This window comes from Dendrobates tinctorius, unplaced genomic scaffold, assembly GCF_039654945.1.
Source record: "Dendrobates tinctorius isolate UK_male_01 unplaced genomic scaffold, ASM3965494v1 ptg000075l, whole genome shotgun sequence".
NCBI classification, from domain to species: domain Eukaryota; kingdom Metazoa; phylum Chordata; class Amphibia; order Anura; family Dendrobatidae; genus Dendrobates; species Dendrobates tinctorius.
Window position 1 is genome coordinate 27819914 of NW_027361743.1, and position 26404 is coordinate 27846317.

Consider the following 26404-nt stretch of genomic DNA (forward strand, 5'->3'; position numbering starts at 1 on the left):
TTGCACAAAACTTTTGAGACATTTCAAACTGTTTTATGCCAGAATTCTGGAGAAAACTGATGAATTGGGGCCATAATCTTCATAAAAATTTGAGCTACTTTGTTAAATAATCAGGTTACTTATCTTGTACTCATCCTATTTTTCAGAAAGTCTTTCCCCTTTGTATTTAACATACAACGTAAAAGCACCCTGAGATGTTTCTGAAAGGGAACCTGTTGCACACACAGTCCGATCTGTGGACCGCATGGTATAGAGAAGGGAGAGGCTGAGCAGAATGATATACAAGTCACATTAAAACCAAGCACACCATTGTTTTTCTTTTGAACTTCTCAATAAGTTTGATGTGTCACATGACCCTCTTCCCATTGAAAAAATAAAGTTGGACCCAAAATGGCCGACTTCATAATGGCCGCCATCATCACCACCCATCCTGAAAAGTTTTCCCCCATCCCATATACTAATGTGCCACAAACAGGAAGTTGATATCACCAACCATTCCCATTTTATTTAGGTGTATCCTTGTACATGGCCCACCCTGTAGATCAATCTTCTCTATAACCTCCTGCCTGCAGATCACATACAATTTTCAATAAGACAGGTTCCCTTTAAAGAAGATGATTTAGGTACTGATTGCAGAACGACACTGTGGAACTCTGTCAAAAACATGATGTTGTAATGTCACGGTTTTTCACCATTGAAGTCAATGTCAGAGGTGTGAGAAAACGGCAGGAAGGGCACAGTTCAAGTTGTAGCTGCATTTTTAACCATAATGTAACATCTGGCATTGTGGTAAATTATTGCAAACCACAAGAAAAAAAAAAAAAAAAACAGTATGTGTGAATGTAGACTTACACTTCCCTTTATTGCCTACACGCATAAATATTAGGCACGGGCGTTGAGAAGTGTTATGGCACCCAAGAGGGAGATGCCTACCAGACCTTTACTTTGAGGCATAGCTCTTTTTTAATTAAATATGCATTAGATCAAATGTTTTAGTCACGTGTGAAAAAAATGCGGCGGAGTAAGAACGTTTAAAAAAAATTTGAAGTGTTAATAGTTTATTTTTTATCAATTAACAAAATACAAACTGAATGAGTACAAGAGAAATCTAAATCAAATCAATCTTTGGTGTGTCCACCCTCTGCCTTCAAAATAACATCAATTCTTCTAGGTACGTGCATACTTGTAAAGTCAGGGATTTTGTAGGATTGTAGTCTGGTGTATGAGTAACCAATTATACCAAACTGGCGATAATGATCATCTTTTTCATATGCAGGTTGAAACATAGTCATCAACTGAAACAGAAACAGATATGCTGGAGGCATAAAACTCTGGTACAAAAGGTGAGGTTCTGGAAGACAGTTTCATGTTTATACAACATAACATGACTTAGCACAGCAAGAAAACACAAGGTAGTTATACTGCATCAGCAAGGTCTCTACTACCAGAAGATGTGACAACAGACTGGGGTATCAAGATGTGCTCTTCAATGTCTTTTGAAGAACCACCAAGAAATGAGCAATGATGAGGTCTGTAGACAAAGTGGTCAGAAAGGAAACTTAGTGTAGCAGATGAAAATGTAGACTGCGTCTGGGTGTCCGTCTCCAGTAGGTGTACATGCCTAAAAATTATGCACGACAGAGCACACGTTTACCATTATAGTCTACGGCCCATCAGCGCATATGCTCGAATCCCGCTTTGCAAAGATTTCAGACGGGACCAACTAATGGGTGCCAGAACTCAGTGTGAAAGCACCCTTAAAAATACTCGTCAGAAGGGGCTCACTGACGGATTCTTTGTCTCATTCTGCAGGCCACTGAAATTTTCAAGCAGAAAATGCTTCAGGACACATGACCGTTTTTTGTCCTGAAAGCGTAGTTTTTGCATCTTTTTGGTTGTTTCCTGAATGCTTGCTTCAATGTTTGAATCGGCTTATATTACTGCCATTTTCTGGTCATTTTTTTTCCATCCAACAATTAGGAAACCGCTATCAGAATTTAAAGAAAATATGCTGGTTAAATCCTTAAAAAGACGTTCTGTATGTTCATGCTTTTGAGCAGTTTCCGAGTGCTTTTTAAGACGGATTTTGGGTCAGACCCATCTGAAAAAGACGTGGTGTGCACACATCATTAGGGAAAGTGCACATTTATTTTTGGATATGGAAAAATCTGCTAAATACTCAAGTAATGGCAGGAAAAATGCTGTGTAAAATAAGCACTTTTTTGAAGCATTTGACAAGCTTTTAAGTTCGTTTTTCCCATTCATATGAAAAGTTGAGACATGCTGCAGAAACTCTGAAAGGATTGACATGCCGCAGATTTGAAAAAAAAAAAAAAGTTTTCATGGTTCAAATCCACAAGGAAAAAATAAGCAGCAAGTGCATGAGATTTCAGTAAACTTATTCACTTAGCTGGTACTGTAAAGCAAAATGTATTTTCCGTGGCAAAAACACTGCACGTGAACAAGCTTTTAGGGTATGTGCGCTAAACTGATCAAACATTGATCTCTCCTTAGGACTGAAAAAAAAAAAAACACAAAAGCAATGAACTGGAATCTAAGTTGGTGTGCATGCAGCGTGTAGGCACATGTTCACACAGGTTTTGTCTGTTTAGATAAAAACAATATGAGCAAATAACCTGCAGTAAATAGCATGAAAATAATGTAGAGAAGTTGGTTAACATAATTTTGATCAAAAAAATGTAAAAGTCATCCCACCACGTCATGGTGACCCTATTCAGGAAGGTCCTAACCTCTAGTATTAAAACCTTACCATGCTTCTAAAGGCCCCGTCTCACATAGTGAAATCGTTAGCGAGATCGCTGAAACGTCACAGATTTTGTGACGCAACAGCGACCTCGCCAGTGATCTCTCTACATGTGACACATAGCGGCGACCGGGGCCCCGCTGCTATCTTTCTGATCATGCTCAAATGTCCTGGCCCTTTTGATTGCTGGTGTCCCGCTGGCCAGCATGCATTTTTGTGTTTGACGCCGACGAGCGACCTCGTTGGCAACTCAGAACTCAGGGACGCAGGCGTGTAGAACTCACCACTTCTCGTGGCAGCTTGTTCCACTCATTGATCACTCTAACTGTCAAAAAGTTTTTTCTAATATCTAATCTGTGTCTCCTCCCATTCAGTTTCATCCCATTGCTTCTAGTCTTTCCTTGTGCAAATGAGAATAAAGTTGATCCTTCTACAATGTGACAGCCCTTTAGATATTTGTAGACAGCTATTAAGTCTCCTCTCAGTCTTCTCTTTTGCAAACTAAACAATCCCAAATCCTGCAACCTTTCCTCATAAGACAGAGTTTGCAGACCGGTCACCATTCTGGTTGCTCTTTTCTGAACTTGCTCCAGTTTGTTGATGTCTTTTTTAAAATGTGGTGCCCAAAACTGGACACAATATTCCAGATGAGGTCTGACCAAAGAGGAGTAGAGGGAAATAATGACTTCACGTGATCTAGACTGTATGCTTCTGTTAATACATCCTAGAATTGCATTTGCTTTTTTTGCTGCTGCATCACACTGTTGACTCATATTCAGTCTGTGATCTATTAGTATACCCAAGTCTTTTTCACATGTGCTGTCACTTAGCCCTATTCCTCCCATTCTGTAAATGCTTTTTTCATTTTTATTGCCCAGATGTAGTACTTTGCATTTCTCCCTGCTAAAAACCATTCTGTTAGTTGCTGCCCACTTCTCCAGTTTATTTATATCTTTTTGAATCCTCTCTCTCTTCTCTAGTATTAGCTATCCCTCCTAGCTTTGTGTCATCAGCAAATTGAATCAGTTTACCCTCAATTCCTTCATCTAAATCGTTGATAAAGATGTTGAACAATACAGGGCCCAGGACAGAGCCCTGTGGTACCCCACTTGAGACATTCTTCCAACTGGATGTGCAGCCATTTACGACCACTCTTTGGGTCCGATCACTAAGCCAGTTAAGAATCCACCTAACAGTTGCCTTGTCCATTCCATACTTAGTCATTTTTTCAATAAGGATTGTATGAGAGACTTTGTCAAATGCTTTGCTGAAGTCAAGATATACTATATCTACAGCATTTCCTTGATCCACCCAATCAGTGATTCCGTCATAGAAGGAAATTAAGTTAGTCTGACATGACTTATTAGTTACAAACCCATGCTGACTCTGTTTAATCACTTCATTCTTATCCAGGTGCTGACATACATGTTGTTTAATAATTTGCTCAAAGATCTTTCCTGGTATAGAAGTCAGACTCACCGGCCTATAGTTGCCTGGGTCCACCTTCTTCCCCTTTTTGAAGATAAGAACAACATTTGCTCTTCTCCAGTCTTCTGGGACTTCTCCTGTTCTCCAAGAATTTTCAAAGATTATGGAGAGGGGTTCAAAAATTTCTTCTGCTATCTCCTTCAGTACTCTGGGGTGTAATTCATCTGGACCTGGAGACTTGAATTAATTTAGGTTAGCTAATTGTTTCCTCACTATCTTTCTGTTTATAGATATTCTGGATTCTTCTATTCCCTTAATAGGACAGTGAAGAACAGTTGATGTTACATTTCCCTTCTGAGAGAAAACAGATGCAAAATAGGAATTTAAAAGTTCAGCCTTCTCAACATCCTGTCTTACCATTTCATCATTTTCATCCTGTAAAAATCCTATAGCATCTTTGTTCTTTTCTTTTACTTTTGACATATCCCCAAAATCCTTTATTATTGCTTTTGACATCTCTTGCAAGCCTCAATTCATTTTCAGCTTTAGCTAATCTGATTTGTGCCCTGCAGGTTCTGCAGACAGCATTATATTCTTCTTTAGATATGCCTCCCTCTTTCCATTTTATAAACATTTTTTTTCTTCCTTTTTAGCATGTGCTTAAGTTCTGTGTTCATCCATCCTGGTTTCCTTAAATGCTTCCTATTCTTCCCTCTTTTCAGAATTGTTAACAATTGTGCTTTGAGAATTTCATTTTTCAAGATTTCCCATCCTTCCTGGACATTTTTGTCTTTAAGGATATCCAGCCATTGGATCCCTCCAATTCTCTTTCTGAATCCCTTAAAATCTGCCTTTCTGAAATCTAACCTTGACGTCTGAGTCTTCACAGGTCTTCCTCCTCTAGTTATCCAAAATTCTAAAATAGCATGGTCGCTACCTCCTAGGGTCCCAGCCACTTTTACCTCCTCAATCATTTCCTCCCTGTTTATAAGGATTAGATCCAAGGTAGCAGTTCCCCTTGTTTTCTCCCCTACCTTTTGGAAGATAAAGTTGTCAGCAAGAGAGGATAAGAATTTCCTTGACCTATTAGTTTTGCCTGAGAGAGATTCCCAACAAATGTCTGGATAGTTGAAATCTCCCATGACAACTATGTCATATTTTTTGAAGAACTTGGCCATTTGATGCATAAAGAGTTCATCCATATCTTCAGCTTGCACAGGCGGCCTGTAGTAAATGCCTACAGTGCTGTCCTTTCCATTGTTCTGTCCTTGTATTCTTACCCAAACAGTTTCCACAGAACTCCCAGTCTCTGAAGCTTCAATCTCTGTGCAGATATACGCGTTTCTAACATACAATGCGACACCTCCTCCTCGTTTATCAAGTCTGTTTCTTGCAAATAAGTTGTATCCTTCTAGTCTTGTATTCCAATCATGTGTATTGTCCCACCAAGTTTCAGTGATTCCAATGACATCATATTTCTTTTCCTGTGTTAGTAGTTCCAATTCTCCCTGTTTGTTGCCCATGCTTTGTGCATTAGTATAGAAACATTTTAGTTTGTGATAGGTTTCTCTTCCTCCAATATTTTTATTAGATTCTTTTGTCTTTGTTCTTCCTTTCCACTTCTAATAGCAGAGTTCTCAATAGCATTTGTCAGGTGTATGGCTTTTTCTGGTCTTTTGCTTCCCTTCCCATGTTGTTCTAGTTTTAAGTCCAGCTCAAAGAAAAGGGAGGCCCCGTATTTGGACGTTGCATCTATACAGCTCCCCATTGCTGGGTGTCAATTAGTTGGCGCCTCGATCCTGCTCTGCCCCAATTTATGTCATTAGACATATGCTAAGGTTTTAATACTAGAGGTTAGGACCATCCCAAATAGGGTCACCATGACAAGGTGGGATGGATTTTACGTTTTTATAACAAAATTATGTTAACCAAGTACCCTATATTATTTTCATACACCATTGCGATTTATTTACTACAGGGTATTTGCACTTGTTTTTACCTTAGGTTTTGTCTACTCAGGATTTGGATTCAATGATCGTCTGGGAGGAACCCTTTTAATAACTTTGTATGAGAGTTTAAATTCTACTATTTTAGAGGAAAAAAAATTTCACTTGATACTTTTCTAAATACTTTATACTTCATTTATGTAATATAAATACAGATTTTATGGCATATGTTATCAACTACAACTGGAAAAGTGCAGCAGAGGTCATCGCACACATCCCTACGCATTTCACAACACATACAAATCCTCAAGTGATCCCCATAGCCCACAAATGTCAAAGTACTTAAAATACTGTCAGGCTCAGAGATTAACTTGATTCATTCGGGGTCGGAAAAAGACACAAACTATTCCAAAATCATAAAGGTATAAGATGATTTGAAGCAAAACATCTCTACAAGAATTCATTCCTGCAGCTAATCCACAAGGCATACAGCTCTTCATAAAATACTATACCTTTCCATTCTATTCCTACAAAGCCGCGGGAAGGGCTCCCTGCGGAGAAGCCTTTTGCAATGGAAAGAACAGACGTGATTGATTGCATCTCATCAATAACAAGTTTTTGAGGTGGTTAGATTGAGATCAAAACAGTTATTCGATCACCCAATTTTTGCGAAGCTTAAAGATAAGATTAAAAAAAAACAAAAGACAAAAAAAAGGAAAATAAATAAAATCTCAGAGAAAAAGGAAAACATCAAACATAAAACAGAATGTTTCACAATTATCTCGGAATTTCGACACGCGGAATGGAAGGAGTCCTTTGTTGGTTTGGATTTGCTTCATTTAGCCAACATAACAATTACTAGAGAAAATATAAATATCTTCAATCCACCGGCATTTACTCACATCAGAAATACACATCAGCATAGGCTTCAAAGGCGAAACTAAAATTCTGAGGGTAGACGCATTATTTGTGCTTACTATCAAAATAATGATGAGGAGAATAGAATTTAGCAGACAGAATAAACCTGATCCATCCCAGCAGGTTATCATGGGAATTGTGTTATGCTCCAGATATTTAGTCTATTATGTCAAATTCTCCAGGTTTTAGGTAGGTATCAGAAGAGATGTAATTTTAGATTATTAAGCAATTGATAAAACTTTTAAAAAATAAAACTCCACTTCTGCACATTTCATGACTAAAGCATGAAAAGATGAGTAAGTCCCTGTGCAAATGGCAAAGGAATGTTTTCAGATAGGGGGATACATCTGTACAGGATGTGATGAAGCTTTTCATAAATTTGCTTCTATTCTATTTGTATGAAATGCAGCAGAAAAAAAAATAACTATGTGCCATTTCAAGAAATTGGAGCCATTTAGAAACAAAATCGAGGGCCGTGTGAGATCAAATTTTGTCAAAATTTTGTACGGGTTTTATATCCTTGTTTTCTCCATTCACATGTAATATGACATGTATAAATTGTGCTTGTTCTCAGAATATGGGTAAAGTTTATTACTAGTGACGAGCGAACGTGCTCGGATAAGGTGCTATCGGAGCATGCTCGGGTGCGAACCGAAGGTCTTCGGCGTGCTTGAAAAAGATGTTAGCGTCTTCGTGGCTGAATGTCTTGAGGCTGTTTGTTAGACAATCCCTGCATGTGTTGCGGCTGTCGAACAGCCTCAAGACATGTATCCTCAGGCACTCAAACATATTATTCAAGCATGAAACACAGAAAAAACAGTATAACAAACGTGTAAAAATGTATATGTAACAGTAAACAGCAAGTGCTAGTAAAAAGATAACAAAAACAGGGTATTTAGTTGATATGTTTTTTGCAATCATATTGCATTGACTTTCTGAATCCTGCTCATATAGGTACTGATAACATGATCAGGTTTTAAATACATTGGATAGGACTGATCTAAGATGGGTATACCTTGGCGTTGGTGGAGTGGCTTAGTATACATTTTTTGCAAAAATCGTATCAACTAAATACCGTTTTGTTATCTATTTACTAGCACTTGCTGTTTACCGTTACATATATTTTTTACAACAGAGTATTTTTACATGTTTGTTATACTGTGTTTTTTCTGTGTTTCAGTTTTTGGGTGGTGTGAACACTGTCCTACTGACTTGTTCACGTTTGTGCATGGCTCATGTGTTTTTAATCTATTACTTTCTTGTTTCTGCAAGTTTTGGGAGATTCCTGCCCCTCTTGTGAGCCATGCACATAAAAAGCTGTCTCGCACAGCGTATTCACATCAGGCATTGCCTTTCTGAATCCTGCTCATATAGGTACTGTTCACATGATCAGGTTTTAAATACATTAGCTAGGACTGCTCTAAGATGGGTATACCTTGACGTTGGTGGAGTGGCTTAGTATACCTTTTTAGCAAAAAACATATCAACTAAATACCCTGTTTTTGTTCTCTTTTTACTAGCACTGGCTGTTTACTGTTACATATATTTTTTACAACAGTATTTTTACACAATTGTTATACTGTGATTTTTCTGTGTTTCAGTCTTTGGGTAGTGTGAACACTGTCCTACCGACTTGTTCACTTTTGAGCATGGCTCATGTGTTTTTAATATATTATCCAAGCATGCTGAAGACACTCGGTGAGCACGGGAGCATGCTCGGAAAACACCTTATCCAAGCACATTCTCTCATCACTAGTAGAGACCTGTCAATCACCCACAGCAGCACTTGAAAAAGCCAGCCAAGAGCGCAGCAGGCTAGTCTTATCTCTGCCTATGATCTTCAAATGATATTGTTTCTGAAAAGCATGAGTGCTAGCACAGCCAGGCTGCGATTCATGCTGCCTATGGTGTCGCCTGAGAAGTTCCCTTTAAATTGAACAAGAAATATAGTTGTCCACACAATTTGTCAGCCGGCAATATTTTCTATAAAATCCTGAGACTGCTAAATCCTGAAGGGAGCACTCTAATCTATTGCTGATTAACTCCATCTTTTGCTGGTGGCTGTCTGAAACTATTGGAGTGACTGTATAATTCCAAGCAGAACTATACAATTTATACATGTTTTGTAGTAACGTAATGTGCCAATGATGAGAAATCAAGCTTTGATCGTACTCGGAAATTAGCCTGGGAGTGCATTGGGTGAGTGCCGATGCACTCAGAGTGATTCACATGGACTTCTTATTTGTTGTTCCGGGTAATATGAAGACAAATCACTACATTACAAAATATCCCAGCAATCCCCAACTCATTTCATACTTATCATTGATACTGTTTGGTTATTGAAACCAGAATACCCCTTTAAAAGGAACCTGTCGGTATGATTTCTACTTTTTTTTATTTTTCCCTTCAATGTTAATTTTTATTTGTCTAAGGCTACTTTCACACATCAGGTTTTCGGCGTCAGGCGCGATCCGGCGTCGTGCCGGAACGCCGGATCCGGCAAATGTTTTGTAAAACCTGATGTGCCGGATCCGTTTTTCTGCCGGATCCATCTTGTTCTTGACAGACAAAACCGGATCCGTCTCATCCGGTTCATCCGTTTTTCTATCCGTTTTTCGACGGATTACGCCGGATCCGGTTTTTAAAATTAACCCTTGTGGCCTTCCGAACGGGATTGGCTACTGGAAAACTATATAAAGCGTGTTCCTACAGCCCTTCTTTGACAGGTTGTAGAGGAGAAAGTGCAGGTTGGAGAGAGGAGCAAGTTACTGGCGAAGATGGATGTTGTGATTGGAAATATTTTGAAGAATTTGGCGGATTTTATAGCGGAGGCGAATCGTTTGAGGGTGATTGTTCTGGAGAAGGAGAGAGCGAGACAGCAGCGCATCAGGCATCGTAGACGACGTTTGTGGATCCACCCCATCACAGCCAAGAGAATGACGCGTGGGGTCTATTCTACACTCTGCATGGACCTTCGACGAAACCCGGATAAATTTTTTGGATATGTTCGGATGAAAATGGAGAATTTTGATTACTTGGTGGAGCGCATTGCACACCTCATAAGAAAAGCGGACACCTATTGCTGCTTCTCTGTTTCACCCGCAGAGCGTCTGATGGTGACTTTAAGGTAAGCCACATTTATTGGATGTGATCGCATCAGAGCACACTTTCACTGCAATCTTGTTGGTGGTAGTTTGTATCTCCAAGTGTTATAGCTGAGTTTTGGTATGTAATGCTGTGATTTAAAACTAATTGATTGTTTTTTAATTCCCCACAGATTTCTTGCAACTGGAGAATCCCTTTCGTCACTGCATTTCCAGTACAGACTCAGGATTTCCACCATATCTGGAATAGTGAAGTACACATGCCGTGCACTGTGGGACTCCTTAGCTGAAGAGTTTTTACCAGAGCCCACAACAGAGAGGTGGATTGAAATTGCTGACAAGTTTCAACAGATATGTCAGTTTCCCAACTGCTTGGGCGCTGTGGACGGGAAACATATCCGCATTGTAAAGCCAGCCGGATCGGGATCGGAATATTTCAATTACAAGAAATATTTTTGTCCTCATGGCCATCGCTGACGCGGAATACAAATTTATTGCTGTTGATATTGGGGCCTATGGCCGCTCCAATGACTCTCAAGTTTTCAAACTGTCTGCCATGGGGCGTAAACTGTATGGAAACACCTTCCAGTTCCCACCACCTAGACCGCTGCCGCAAACATCTGGTCCACCTATGCGATTTGTCTCCTCAGGGATCGCCTCAGAAGGGTCCAATCGTGTAGGCTCCCGAGTGCTGCTCACCGTGCTGTGGAATAAAGAGAAAAAAAAACAATTAAAATAGTGACATGGTATGGCCCTGGCTGAAAATAAAAAGTTACATCTAAACATTTTTTTGTCACATGTGGTGTATAATATTTACCTTCTGGTGAGCATTGTCTCCCGGAGGAACGACAGGGCTCGTGCGTACTTGTACTTGCTCCTGCGTCCTCCAGATCCACTCGGGGCCCGCATCTCTTTATTGAACTCCTTCTTGAAACAATCCCTCACAGACCACCACCGCTTCACAATTCTCTCCACTGAAACGAGAAAGGACAAAGTGGTTAGTATACATCATCAGTGTTTCCCAAACTCCAGTCCTCATGGTCCCCAGGGGTCATGTTTTCAGGATTTCCAAAGTAAATAGAAATCCTGAACACATGATCCGTGGGGACCACGAGGACTGGAGTTCGGGAAATACTGGTTTAAATCAAGCAACCGGTACTGTATATACTTACGCTCTTTAATCTGGGCCCGAGCTTCGAGGTCCTCCCAGCGGTCCACAAGGAGCGAACAGATTTCCTCCCAGAGTCGTCGGGTAACGATAAGGTCAGCGTGGCGGCGGTCAGCCATATTCCAGAGCGGCTCCCTATCTCTGACGAGATCGATGAGGCGGTCCACATCAATCCCTCCATCCTCACCATCAGAGTCGGGAGCACGCTGTGAAGGCTGTTAAAGAAAAAGACAAAAATAACATAATTAGCCTCCACAAAAGAAATGAAATAAAACGTGCAAAAAAAACAAAGCAAAAATATTTATACTTACACGCTGGTGACCGCCGCGTTGCTGTCGCCGACGACCCCGGGAGGCACTGCGAGGACCTCTTGGCCGAGCACCAGATTGGGAAGACTAGAGAAGAAAACAAAAAATGTTATGTCTTTGGATGTAGGCATTTGTTTGCTGTGTGTGGTCTGCAGAACATTGTTTTCTATGTGTTGTGTGTAGTGTGATGTTGTGTTTCTGCGTTTGATGCAAAAAACTTACCAATTGTGAGACCACTCCAAGTGTCTGTCCACCCCTTCCTCCTTCTTCTGGGAGCTCCTCTTCATCTTGTGATTCCTGTTTTGAAATAAAAGGCAATGAATAGACATATATTACAGAGATGATGGATTTTGGAAATAAAAACTTACCGTCAAACGCTGACGATGCGAGGGAGGGCTCCCAGAAGAAGATGTGCTGTCTTCCTGCTGGCCAGACTCCATGGCTGTGGGTGGTGTTCCTGCTGCTGCCATTGCTGCTGCTGCTGCTGCATCTATTGGGCGGCTGTTGAATAAAGAGAAACAAAGGGCCAATGAATATCTTGATATTCCATAGCCCTAGTTTGGAGGAATGGGGGATTTGATAATTACCGTCTCTCATCTGCTGCTGGACTCCCCTCCCGTTGTTCAGCATGCTGCTCCATTTGGGGTGGTGCTGATGGTGCTGCTGCAGATGTCTGCTGCCTTCTCCTGCTCCTGGTTCTTGGCTTGGGTGGCATGTTGGGTGTGGCTGAGGGTCCCACTGTCTTGCTTTTATATATGTCTTGTGGGCAGAGCTACTGAGCATGCTCAGACCAAAAAAAACGGATCCGGCCACCGGATCCGGCTGTCGCCGGATCAGGCGCATTGCGGCGCTCATAGGCTTTCATTGTATGAAAAAGCCGGACACGCCGGATCCGGCGTGTCCGGCTTTTTCGCCGGAGACAAAAAACGTTACAGTAGCCGTTTTTTCCAGACGCCAGATCGCGTCACATTGCCGGATCCGGCGAAAATCGGATGAAACGCATGGCCATCCGGCTCGATCCGGCTCTAATGCAAGTCAATGGGGGGAAACCGGATCCGGCATTGCATTTCGCCGGATCCGGTTTTTGTCAAAAGCGCCGGATCGCGCCTGACGGCGAAAACCTGATGTGTGAAAGAGGCCTAAGAGAAATAAGCAGCCAATATAATAAATCCCTCCATGCAGCTGACGAACCCATTGCTTATGCTGATTCTGTGAATGCACTATTCATCTAGAGTATCACAATCAATGGAATAACACAGAATATGGCAGGCATGGGATTCCTTACTAAAAAGTTGGTTGAGCAAGACCCAATTTACTTCTAACAAGATTTATGGAGATTTTAAGAAAATATAATTTGAAGTTTGAATCAAGATGTGATCAAAATCTCATTAACTTTCAAATGAACATTCTTTTATGGATATAAAAATATTTTTACAAAACTCTCCGAGTTCTGCAAAGCACTTTCAATTATTTTCTGTCCAAAAATGTAAATTTAAGCAGAAGTGTCATTAATCACTGGCCGATGAAATAACATGCTATTGTTATAAATATGAGATCCCCAGGAGTATAACTTAATTGTTAGTAGTCAAGGGGTGCCAGTGCACTGCAGTGCTGATATTAGTAAATTTACAATTTATTATTAACTTGCAAGCTTGAATATTAAAAAATCAAGTGAAAGGACCTTTTTAATTCTGAGTATCTCCTGCAATTGGCTCTGCTCCACTGATTCTGGAACAGTTTTACTTTATTTTCTGTGTCCCTAAGGTCCAAAGTTATGTTCCCTGGTAATAAAGAATGCCCAATATACTAAATTTTCCTTCAACCAATAGAACTTCTTTGAGGGTGTTTTTTTCTCCTCTATGACTCTGGCCAATCAAAATAGGGGGCCATATCAGAGGAGAAAAGGCAAACGCCCACAGAGAACTTCACAGCTGCAGACTGGCTCAGTATGTTCTCCTGAGAATATACAGTATTTGCCACATGTGAATATGCCAAGAACTCTAAATTTGCACTGTGCCTTCCAGCTGTTGAAGCACTAGAGCACATGAAAGTAGAAGTGGAGAGCCAGGACACAAGAAAGCAGAGTTGAAAAGTCAAAGCACAGGAGAGTTACACTGGAAAGCTAGAGCACAGGATTGCGGCATTGGAGAGCCAAAGCACAGGAGAGTTACACTGAAAAGCTGGAGCACAGGAGAGCAGCACTGGAGAGTCGGGCACAGTGGAGGAGCTGTGCTCTTATAGGCATATAACAGGCTGCAGCGTTCGGGCAATCTGCCGCCAATCCAGACATCATGGTCTGTATTTATAGTTGTTTATTCGTATTTAAAATGAAAATTTATAAAATTTACTACTAAACTTTTATATTCTTACCAGTGCCAATGTTCATTTCACTTGTTATCAGACAGTCCAATAGCTGAGCTATTCTAGAGTCACAAAGCCAGCCCCCTTCACATACATTACTAGTCATGTTCCAACACAGAGTTTTGAGAAGCTCCCTTTCTGTGTTGGACTGAACATGTAAATGGAGTAGACCAGCAGTGAAATTGGTGGGGAACAATGAGACCCCTTGTAATAACTTAGCATATCTTTTTTAAATAGTTTAAATTTTTAAAATGTTGTTTTTACAGAATGACAAGTACTCACGTCCAAAGAGTCTTCATTGACCAATATGAGTGACATCGTTTGCGAGACTAGCCTGCACGAGTATCCTGCCAAATACAAAGTCAATGGTCAGCGACAAAGCAGAACAACACTGAATGAAATTACATATACATTGTAGCTAAGGTAGGTCGTCTTTCTTTTTACCCTAGGTTCACAAGTAATACATTTGTTGCAGAAATAAATATATGATCGCTGTTGATCTGACTGCCGGTACCCCCACAGATCACAAGAATGTTGACCCAAAGTTTGAGAATAGTTGTGCATGTGTGACCACCACTCCATTCACCGTCTATAGGACTGGTGGTTGGCCATGCTCACTTCTGCTCCATTGGGCCTCCTGTCCTTGGGATCAGTGTAAATCAGTGTTTTTTTCTGTCTTTGTTTTTATTTTTCATTACTGGCTTAGCTATGGAGGTGTTAAATCACAGCCGTCATCAACCCCAACTACCATTACCCAGATTGCCACCGCACCAGGACAATCGGGAAAAGCCAGGCAAAGCGCCAGAATTGGTGCATCTAATGTGATGCACTAATTCTGGCCCAATAGTGGGCTTCTATTTTTAGGCTGGGAGGGACCCAATGGCCAGAGACCTTCCAGCTTGAAAATATAAGCCCTCAGCTTTCTGCTTTACCTTGGCTGGTTATCAAAAATAGGGGGAACCCCACGTCTTTTTTTTTTTTAAATTATTTGTTAGGTTAAACAAGGCTCAAAACACCTGCGTAAACACTCATACAACACATGCGTTTTTTTAATTATGGATTTACCACAGCAGGATGGGGACTTAAGCATGGTGTTGAGTCGATCAAGTAGCGAGCATACCCGAGCACACCGATGCTCGATCAAGTATCAAGCAGTGGTCAGCACGCTCACTCATCACTACTGTTTAGTATACTTTTTTCTAGGAGGCCTCCATATAGAATAACTCATCAGGTTGCGCGACAACATATAATAGTCTGATAGAGAACAATAGGACCCTCTTACCATTCATTGAGTGTTCAGACGCTGCAAAATAGCCTATACTGGCTATAGACAATCAGGTCAGTAAATGTGAAGTATAGAGGGTGGCTACCAACAAAAGGCCCAAACAATCTGATTCACCCAAAACAATTTTTGAGGTTCTTGTTTTATTTCAGGTATTTTAGGCTAGCAATATAGATGTGCAATTCGACTTGCTCTGCCCTGGTTAATTGTCCAGTTTGGTCCTCTGTGGCAGGAAGTCATCAATTCGGCATCTTTGGTCTAGCATCCCGGGTGCCTCGGAAGCTTACAGTACGTTGCCCAGTGAAATCTTGACATTGCAATGCAAAACATGACAAGACGCTGGTCACAGAACCAAAGACCTCCTGCCACGAAAGACTGGACTGGACACCAGAGAAAGAGACCGCAAATCAGACTGCTCGTCTCTAGTTATCAGTTGTTGAGTACCTATGTTGATAGCAGTTTCTTGTTTGTCTCCAGTTAAAACCCAGATTTTTATTTCTGCTTTCATCAATGTGGATATCGTTTCCGGGACTCCACCTTGCAGCTGATCCTCAATCGCTGTGGCCCCAAGAAGCATCAAATTCTGTTAAAATAAAAGGGTAGAGAAACAATTTCCACATCCTGTTTGTTGAGTATGCTGATGAAATGCTGAGAAACTACAATGTTGTTATTAAAGTGATGGCCAATGCAAGGAGAGCTTCTCTGTGGCAAGCACAAACCAGAAGTGGAGCTGCCGGGGAAGACCGTGAAACCAGCACATGGGTGGAGATATCCTAATACAAGTATATTGGCGAGTTATATATTGATATCAGGAACACATTTGAACGTAATTTTCTTTATAGTGGACAACCACTTTAACTGATTACTAGTTCAATACCAATTTAAAGCCCCTTCATTCTCTGGCTGGGAGATATAGCATAACGTTATCAGACAAGAGTAACCCGTTAAAGAGAAGCTATCATCAGAAAATGACCTACTGCTTAAATCAGGATTTTGTGTTACATGTACCATATATACTCGTGTATAAGCCGAGATTTGCAGCCCATTTTTTGGGCTGAAAGTCCCTTTCTCTGCTTATACACGAGTCATATACCGGGGGGGGTCGGCAGGGGAGGGGGATCGGGGGTGTCAGAGATCATACTCACGCCCTCCTGGCTCGTCTCTGCAGCCCCCCTGCTTGCTCCATATTCTCAGCTCCCCTGCTCTTCCTGCTTCAGCGGTCACGTGGTACCACTCATTAAACTCATGAATATGCGCATATTTATGACTTTAATGAGCGGTACCATGTGACCGCTGAAGCAAGAAGAGCAGCGGCGCCGAGAACATGAAACAAGCAGGGGGGCTGCAGAGACGAGCCAGGAGGGGGTGACTATGACAGGGGAACCATACTCACCTGTCCCCGTTCCAGAGCCTGCAACGCTGATGAGCAGCGGGCAGCAGGTGGTGAGTATACAGGTTTTTTTTGTATCAAAGGCAGCGGCAGCAGCAGCAACATGATGGGGCCACTCACTGTCCTCATTCTCTGGGGCCACACACTATGCAGCAAAACTGGGGCCACACACTGTCCTCATTATCTGGGGCCACTCACTGTGCAGCATTATCTTGTGCCACTCACTGTGCAGCATTATCTGGGGTCACTCACTGTGCAGCATTATCTGGGGCCACAACACACTGTGCAGCATTATCTGGGGCCACTCACTGTGTTAGACGTCGGGTTCCGGGCACTGCAGAGCGGGAATCCCGAGCCTTGCCATCAACAGTCTCCCATTCCCCTCCGGCCGCAGAGGAGCCTGCTCAGCAGACTCCACGATCCCAGGTGTTCTGCCCACACCAGCATTGTGGGTTCGGTTGCTGCTGCTACCTCTGGTCCAGTTATGGCAATGCAGCCTGGCCAGCAGCAAAAAACTCCAGAGTCTAAGTCCTTCCTTCGGTCCACTGAGCATGCTCATGAGACGATCTCCCATTGGGGATCGGGAGTCACATGCTCAGGTCCTTCTCCAGTTCTGATTGGTCCACCTGGAGGATCATGAAGGTCCCGGAAGGGCACGGCTATAAAAGGTTCGCATGGCCGCCCCGCCATGCGCTATGATAGACTCTGAGGCTATAGTACTTAGTGTATGCATGATGATGGATGAATGAGCCTGGTGACTGACGCATTATAATTCCCCCTCCTTGGATATTATGTATGAGTTAGGGTTAGGAATTAGAGTCAGCTCAATAGCTCGGACACTGCACAGCGCCGCAGTGTTATCCTCATCTACCTTCAGCGCCTAGGGCGTCGGCCAGTACTGGCCTCCTCGACACTGCTACTGCAGCGTGCACCACAGTAACGCCGTGCGCCATGTGTGCGCTTTCCAGCACAGTTGTTAGGCTGGTTAGTGGCATCCGTTAGGGCGGACATTGCACCCGTCATAAGCAGTGGTTCACACTACCGTGACCTGTGACGTAAACAGGTTGTGGTTGTTCGCCGGCAGGCACGTGCTACGTGAAGCAACGGAGTTCGTGCCTGCTAGCACTGAGTCAGGGGTTACCTACTGGTGTCCGGCTTTTCTCCTACATGCCTTCCCCTCATTGTTTAGCAGCAGTTGGTCACCTCTGCAAGGTGGGCCCCGGCTGCGAACGCACCCCTCATATTTCATCTTTATTTATTTGGTGCGTTCCGCCAGCCCGTAACACTGTGCAGCATTATCTGGGGCCACGCACTCTGGGGACACGCACTGTGCAGCATTATCTGGGGCCACAACACACTGTGCAGCATTAAATGGGGCCACAACACACTGTGCAGCATTATCTGGGGCCACAAGACACTGTGCAGCATTATCTGGGGCCACAACACACTGTGCAGAATTATCTGGGGCCACAACACACTGTGCAGCATTATCTGGGCCCATAACACACTGTGCAGCATTATCTGGGCCCATAACACACTGTGCAGCATTATCTGGAGCCACTCACTGTCCTCATTACCTGGGGCCACTCACTGTGCATCAAAACTGGGGCCACTCACTGTGCACCCTAGGCTTATACGCGAGTCAATAAGTTTTCCCAGTTTTTTGTGACAAAATAATGGGGGGTGGGTCGGCTTATACACGAGTATATACAGTATTTTAAAAAAAACTATCCAATTTTTTCTTATTCCGATCCTTATTAAAAATAAAACAAAATTGGCAAAGTTGTCATTATGATTTAAAAAGAGAAAACACAGTAGTTTGACAATAACTGGCTTCACCCAACCACTAACCATGAGTGGAGGAAAAGTTTTGTTGTTATCATCCATGTTCTCTGAAAAAAAGCCAAGAAAGCAAAAATTCTGCCTGGTTATGTAAACTTTTGAGCACGACTGTATGTATATCAGTGAGTGATTCCAGGTGGCCATAAGACTGTAGGACTTAGGGGCTGGTTTACATTCTAGGGGGGGGGGGTGGCTACATTATACTCCATGTGGGGCTGCATTATATTCTATTTATTTCTATGATATTCTCTGGATCATCTTCCACCAATTTTGCTGTGTGGTTTTTGCCATGGATCTGCGACAAGTGCTCTAGAGAATCAGTATAAAAATCTAAATGTGTTGCATGGAGCTTTGCTATGTGTTTTATACTATTCATTACAATACTGAAAATCTGAAGCATAAATTGATGCCACTGGTTAGCTTTTATTGCTTATTTTTTCCATCATTCTGCAATCATACCTTTAGGCTATGTTTATTTATTTTACTTATTTATATAGCGCCATTAATTCCACAGCGCGTTACACACTGGCAGTGTCCCAGGCGGGACTCGCAATCTAAGGGCTCATACTCACTTGCGAGAGACTCGCACTGTTCTCGTGCGAGTCTCTCGCATGAAAACCCGGCACTGCCGCCGACACTCAGACTGAAGCGTGCGGCTGCATGTATTTCTATGTAGCCGCACGCTCCGATCCCAGTGCCGGCGGCAGTGCCGGGTTTTCATGCGAGAGACTCACACGAGAATCATGTGAATCTCTCGCAAGTGAGTATGAGCCCTAAATCCCATATCAGTATGTGTCATGATCTGAAGTGATCTGACAGTTTTAAAATCACAGAGTGAACTTTTTTTCCTTTTGGCAGTTTTCCAAGGTGACTTGACTGTCCCCGGTGGTGGTTAGTGGTATCGCACCTTAGGTTTTCAGTTTAAAGTTCTCTGTAATTATGATTCTGGTGTGGGGCTCTATAAATGGGTCTCAGGGTGTGCAATCACTGCTGGTGATATTGATTCATTCTTTGATTCTGAGTTGGTGAGAGCCTGGTGGAAGGATGGAGCTGAGGAGGAGTCCTGCGCAGCTTAGCCAGGGGGGACGTGTGTCAGCTATGGTGTCTGGACGAAGGGCTGGCATGGCGTGGTGGGGTCGCAGTGATGGTGTCAGCAGGAAGTGTCTGCATGGACTGGTGGAGTGGCTACTATGGAGAGTGGCACTCACCATGTGGGACTTGGCTGCTGAGCTGGACTCAAGCATGCTTGACTTCGTGGCAGAAGCTGAACTCATCTTTGGGACTCTGTTACTAAGCAGCAGCAACTGGTGGTGGACTCTGCTCCAAGGCTGCACTATGGTGAAGGATCCTGTTATGGTGATGGATCCGGGTGGAGGAGAAGACACACGCAGGTGGAGGGCTCTGTTGCAGGAGCATAAGCACAGAGCATAAAGCTAAGTGGTGTCCCCCTGTATTGTCTCTTTCCCTCATGTGTGTTATTAGTGCAGTGGTGGGATTAGTCTCCGCACCGCCCAATTCCCTAGTGAGGGTTTAGAGTCAGGGCGAGCAAGGGTTAAAGGTTCGCGTGCGGCGACAGGTGCGGAGCCTGTATAGGGAATGTAAGGAGTGCAGGGACGCTGGCTCAGGGGAGCTTAGGAGGTCTCCTCGTCCCCATTCCCTATCGCAGGGCCCACCATTGTTAATGTTTCCCAGGTCCCCCTTATTATTTAAATTCGCCTTACTGGAGGCGGGGTTTCCAGAATTTGTATTAACGTGTAATACCTAAATTCGCCAGGTGGAGGCGGTGTATCCATCTGCACGTTTTATTATTTAAAATCGCCCCACTGGAGGCGCTGTATCCAGGGTCACGTGTGTTATGGGTCCGCCTTGCGGTAACATCTGCGTCCAGACACACAGTGACCGTGACAGTATGTCTTTGGAGTGTGGGAGGAAACCAGAGTATCCACAGGAAACCCATGCAAACACGGGAAGAACATACAAACTCCTTGCAGATGTTGTCCTTGGTGGGATTTGAATCCAGGACCCCAGCGCTGCAAGGAGTGCTAACCACTGAGCCACCTTGCTACCCACCATGAGTTTTTGTTGAGTTTTTGACGTTGCAGATTCTCTGCACCATTTCTGCACTCATTAAGTAAATAGGTTACTTGCATTTTTTACAAGTATGCAGTGTTAAAAAAACTCACCAAAACGCATTATGGGAACTTATCCTTAAAGTGTAAAAAAAAAAAAAAAAAAAAAAAAGAAAATCAGAAAATTTGCAAAGTTGTCACAAGGGTAGGTAAAGTAGCATTTCCATTGAAGTTACTAATAGAAAACTTCCTAAAATTACTACCCCTGAGTTGGAATTGGCTTCTCCTAGCTCGGAGACAAGGTATTGCAGGCTAATATCAGCACCCTTAGGTTAGCTATGATGTGACCCCTCTCTAGCAATCCTGTTACTAATTTAGCTTCAATTGCAGTATTAATAACCCCGGCTTCAAGCCCTCCTTTCCATCCATAATCCCCTCCATTTCACCTTAGCTCTGCCCTTCTGACAGTTAGCTATCCATGACTATTTAGAGGGATCTTCATACAGGATATTAATTGGTTTCATATTTTCAGGAAAGCCTCAAGGTCTTCGCTGCTAAACCCAAAGCTTCAGGGACCGCAGGATAGTGTAGAGATTTGATGTTTTTCTTTTTGAAATAATTACAACAGAGTAATAAAGGGTTGTGGTGTCACACTGAGCTGTAATATCAAGTTCACGGTGATGTCATGGCTTGTAGCATATTTATCCCAAGTGGCCCCATTCCCTCTTTGTGCCGACAGTCACTGTAAGAAAATATCTCAAGGATCGAAGGGTCTCGGAGCCCAGAGTGCAAGTATTCCAGGGAACAAAAACAATGTTTAGAATCGACACAATACCTTCCAGAATAAAGGTTGTCATTGGTAATAAAGTGATCTGACCATATGGTCAGAACTTCAGGCAAACACAACAGCAGGGTATCATGGTTAGGACATGGTTATTGTCCTGTTCTCACAGGGTTAACTTTTGCCGGCCTCTCTTTGGTTCTGGGAGGGGGTAGAGATGTGTCATTAGCGTCTCCCGAATGTCCGGTCAAATTGCCAGACCTTTTCTCAGGGGAGTTCAAGTCTTTCAGAGAAGGATGCAAGCTTTTTTTTTTCTCTAAGGCCCCGCTCCTCCGAGGATGAGTTCCAGAGGGTGGGGGTCATTATTTCCCTACTTCGGGGGGCTCCACAGGCATGGGCTTTCTCTCTCTCTCTTCCTCTGCTCCTGAATGTATGTCTGTGAATTTGTTCTTTGAGGCTCTGGGGCACATTTATGATGAGCCTGACAGAGTGCGTCTGGCAGAGGATATGGTGATGAGTGTGACACAGGGGAGGCACTCTGCTGAATGATTCTGCTCAGAGTTTAGACGTTGGACGTCCGAAGTATCCTGGAACGACGTCGCCCTGAGAGGGTTGTTTCGCAGGGGCCTGTCTGACCATCTGCAGGACGCTCTGGCATTACATCCGCCTCCTGATACCCTGGAGGACGCCATGATGCAGGCGGTCCGTATGGACCGAAGACTCTGTGCTAGAGGAATGATGCAACAAGAGTCTCCCTTGTACCCCAAATTGTGTGACACTGCACCTGTATCTGAGCCCATGGAGGTTGGGTCAGTCTCGGTTAAGGAGAAAGAGAGAAGGCACCGTAGAGACAACCTACTATGCTTTTACTGTGGAGCCTCTGGACATTGGAAAAGGAATTGCCCCTCCTGCCCTTCTTCAGAGAAATGACTGAGTCTGGGCAACAATCGAGGAGGTTGTCCAGACTCCCAGGTACATTTTTTCTCACGTATAAAAATGGTGCTCCAGGTTGAATTGGAACTTGCTGGCGGTCCTGTTATGACCACCGCCTTTGTCGACTGTGGTTCCTCCATTAATCTGATTGATGCCCAAGTTGTGGCTCTTAATAAGATAGGGACAGTCAGGTTAAAAGACCCTGTTAAAATTGTGGCTGTGGATTCATCCCCTCTTACCCGGGATGGAATTTGTTTTATGTCTGAAGTTTTTTCTATGAAAGTGGGTTCCACTCATGTGGAAAATTTAAGTTGTTTCATTATGAATAATCTGCCTGCAGGACTGGTATTGGGAATGCCCTGGTTGCAACGCCACAATCCTCTTATTGATTGGGTGAAGGGGGAGATCACCCGATGGGGATGTAATGATATTGGTCTGTGTTGTAACCCGGTTCCTTTTGTCAATCCGATAAAATCTGTATCTGTGTCATCTGTCGGTCTGGAGGGTATTCTGGAGTACCTGAGAGACTTCAAAGATGTGTTTTCCGAAAGCAAGGCTGAGGCACTCCCACCACATAGACCATATGATTGTGCTATCGATTTAGTACCTGGTGCCAAATTACCCGAGGCTCGTTTGTTTAATTTGTCCGGGCCTGAGCGCCAAGCTATGAAAGAGTACATTAAAGTAAGCCTTCACAAGGGGCATATTCGGCCCTCGGTCTCACCCGTGGCATCGGGGTTTTTCTTTGTAAAGAAAAAAGATGGTGGGTTGCGACCGTGCCTCGACTTTCGAGAACTGAACAAAATTACTGTTAAGAACACGTACCCTCTCCCGTTGATTCCTGATCTATGCAATCAACTCACGGGGCCAAATGGTTTTCTAAGCTCGATCTACGAGGGGCTTATAACCTTATAAGGATCCGGGAGGGGGACAAATGGAAAACAGCTTTCCTGACAACTAAGGGGCTGTTTGAAAACCTGGAAAATCTACCGGAAAGTCTCCCTTTCAGGTCAATTATGGGTTTGTTCCGCAGTTTGGGGAATTTTCTCATATGGATTCGGATTGCTCTGGTGCCGAGGGGATGGTACAACAATTAAAAACCCTCTGGAAGGAGGTGCAGGGGAACATCTCCAAAGCCCAGAAGAAGTTCAAACATTTTGCAGACAGGAGGAGGGGTGTGGTTCCTGCGTTGACAGTGGGGGAAAAAGTCTGGTTGTCCACCCGTAACATCAAACTTAAAATACCCTCTATGAAGTTGGGCCCCAAATTTATTGGCCCATACAAGATTGTAGAGGTGATTAACCCGGTGGCATACACATTACAGTTTCCCACCTCCTTCAAAATCTCTAACGTCTTCCACAGGTCCCTATTAAAGCCTGTGGGGACAGTTAGAGAAGATCCATCATCTGTGGCTCCACCAGTGTTGTTAAAGGGTCAACTGGAGTACAAGGTAGGGCGCATGATTGATTCACGGTGGGTGCGCCGGAGACTTCAGTACCTTATCCATTGGAAGGGATATTCCGTTGAGGATCGGTCATGGGTTCCGTCCAGTTCGATGCACGCTGATCGACTGGTGCAGGCTTTTCATGCCAGATACCCTGAGAAACCTGGGGGTCCAGTGGCCCCCATTGAGAGGGGGGGTACTGTCATGGTTAGGACATGGTTAATGTCCTGTTCTCACAAGGTTAACTTTTGCCGGCCTCTCTTTGGATCTGTGAGGGGTATTTATACTCACTCCAGACTAGCATTCTCTGTCAGCTATACTGTTATTCTGGCTGTGTGTCTGACCGACCCCCCTGGTGTGCGTGTACTGCATTGCTTGTTTGATTCCCGTGTATGACCCGGCCTGTCCCCTCACTCTGAACTCCGTCTCACGTTTTAGGTACTATTGTCTTCTCTGGTTCTGACCTCCTGGCTTGGCTATTGTTACTCCGCAACCATATGCCCCTATTGTACCGTCTATTGCCCGTTCTGGTTTTCTGATCTATTGCTACGTCCTGACTATCCGCTCTGTCTAACCCTTTAGTACTGTCCTGCTATCTCGTGCATTGACCCCGGCTTGATCTGGTTTCCGCCCCTGTCTATGCCCCTTGGTAACCTGTCCCGTAGTTACCTTTCTAGGAGTTTCCCTGCAGCTCCTAGCTCTGTGGAGCTTAGGCCACGCCCCCAGCAGTCACGTGCTTCAGGTCCTGATAGTTTGAAGCACGCATTGTCACCACTGCTGCCCTGCTCCACAGGTATCTTTGAGCACGGTTTTTTTGGACTCAGGACATGCGCACTGGCTCAGTGAGCGAGTGTAGTGCGGTATTCCTGACACAGGGAAATCCACACCTACTCCATATACGGGTGGAACATCTTGGGTGTTGTAGTACAGAAACAGCTGGAAACTCAAAGGCCATCAGACTATGCACTACTCACCTTTTCAATAAGCTCATAGCACTCCTCAAGTTTCTGCACTCTGTCCTTCAGAACCACACTGGCTTCATTATGAACCTTCAGCCATTCCTTGTACTCCGATTCATCAAGGTCTACATATGCAATGCACAATGTTCTCAAGCCTTAACATAAGGAGAAAACAAATACAACTCAGATAGATAGACATAGTTGCTAACAAAAGGCAACTACCTGCCGGTTCTACTCGCGTGAAAGCTCAGAGAAGTCACTGACACCTCGTGCCAACGATTCAGCTGCTCAGTGTCAAAGTAGCTCTTCTTCTTTCGGGCTGCTGGGGCGTTACTCCTGAAGCCATGCTGATTGACATCTGACTTCCCGCAGAAAAGCAGTGGAAAGCCAGCTGTCAATCAGCATGACGTCAGCAGTCACGCCCCTTCAACAAACCAGAGCAGAATAGAAGCTGCTGATCTGTCAATGTGACATCAGTGGATGCCGCTGAATCGCCTACTGCACCGGTATGTGACCACTCTGTGCCGGCAAATATCTGCACTGGGCACAACAGGCAGGTAGTTAACCCGTTTAAAGAGCTCAACATAACTAAAATAGTAACTTGGTTCTCCAAATTTACACAAAAATACAGTAATTAAAATTACTGCAGTCTCAGGATTATTCATCCACAGTTGCCAACTTAACTTTTTTTTCTGGACAGGTAATCAAAAAATCATGGACAGAATATTTTTTATGGACACATTGGAAAACCAAAAATCATTATGATTATAAATGATAAATGCATACAGCCCATAATTCTAAAAAAAACATTAGCTGAATTCACTGTAAACTGTAACATGATGATAATTAAAGTCAACATCAACACAATCAACTTTTTTTTATGGACAGGGAAAAAAGTGTGCTAGTTTTAATGACTATTCTGAATTTTTTACATGGTCAGCAACCCTGCGTTCATCTCCCTGAATACAATCCCTCATGTACAGATAAGGGGAGTGCATTATACTATACAGAGTCTGCCTATGGGGAGTGCATTATACTATATAGAGTCTGTCTATAGAGAGTACATTATACTATACAGAGTCTTCCTATGGAGGTGTCTATTATACTATAGAGTCTGCCCATGGGGGTGCATTATACTATACAGAGTCTGCCTATGGGGAGTGCATTATACTATAGAGGCACATGGGGAGTGCTTTATACTATAGAGGCCTATGGGGAGTGCACTACAGTATATAGAGTATGCCTATAGGGAGTGTATTATACTATATAGAGTAATTCAGTTTATTGATACTGTCAAAGGTGCACACAGAGGGCATTATTAATTTCTGGGGGCAAAATGTGGGCACTGTTTTCTAGGGCACTTGCACAGGGCACTACTATATTCTAGAGGTTTGTTTAACCATCTAGAGGGCACACAGTATCACACAGTAGGTGCAGTAATGGGGACATATACGGCAGCAGTGGCTCCGCATTGGGTATCAGCAGGATGAATAGTTTGTGCAGGTTGGGAATAGATGGGGAAGTTGCAGGAAATGTGAGAAGTCACATATGTCTTTGATGTAATCTCTGCAGCCGAGTCCTGGCTGGAGAAGTTGTCATGTCAGTCTGGGCCAGATGGAAAAGACAGGAAAAGTGAACAACTCCATCAGAAAGAACGTCAGCTGTAAGTTACTATATGTAACTGTACTGTACTGTCACTATATGGTG

The 26404-nt window shown here is 43.4% G+C and overlaps 1 protein-coding gene across 1 annotated transcript in view; it reads right to left on the bottom strand.

The window, feature by feature from the left end:
* Positions 1–26404, bottom strand: part of ATP8A2 (ATPase phospholipid transporting 8A2) — a 1255085-nt gene that overhangs the window by 738035 nt on the left and 490646 nt on the right. Inside the window, exons 22-24 of the mRNA XM_073583121.1 lie at positions 24713–24852; positions 15724–15862; positions 14280–14344 (exon numbers count right to left, since the gene is read on the bottom strand). Of these exons, the coding sequence (XP_073439222.1) occupies positions 14280–14344; positions 15724–15862; positions 24713–24852 (344 nt within the window). The remainder of the gene's footprint in view (positions 1–14279; positions 14345–15723; positions 15863–24712; positions 24853–26404) is intronic.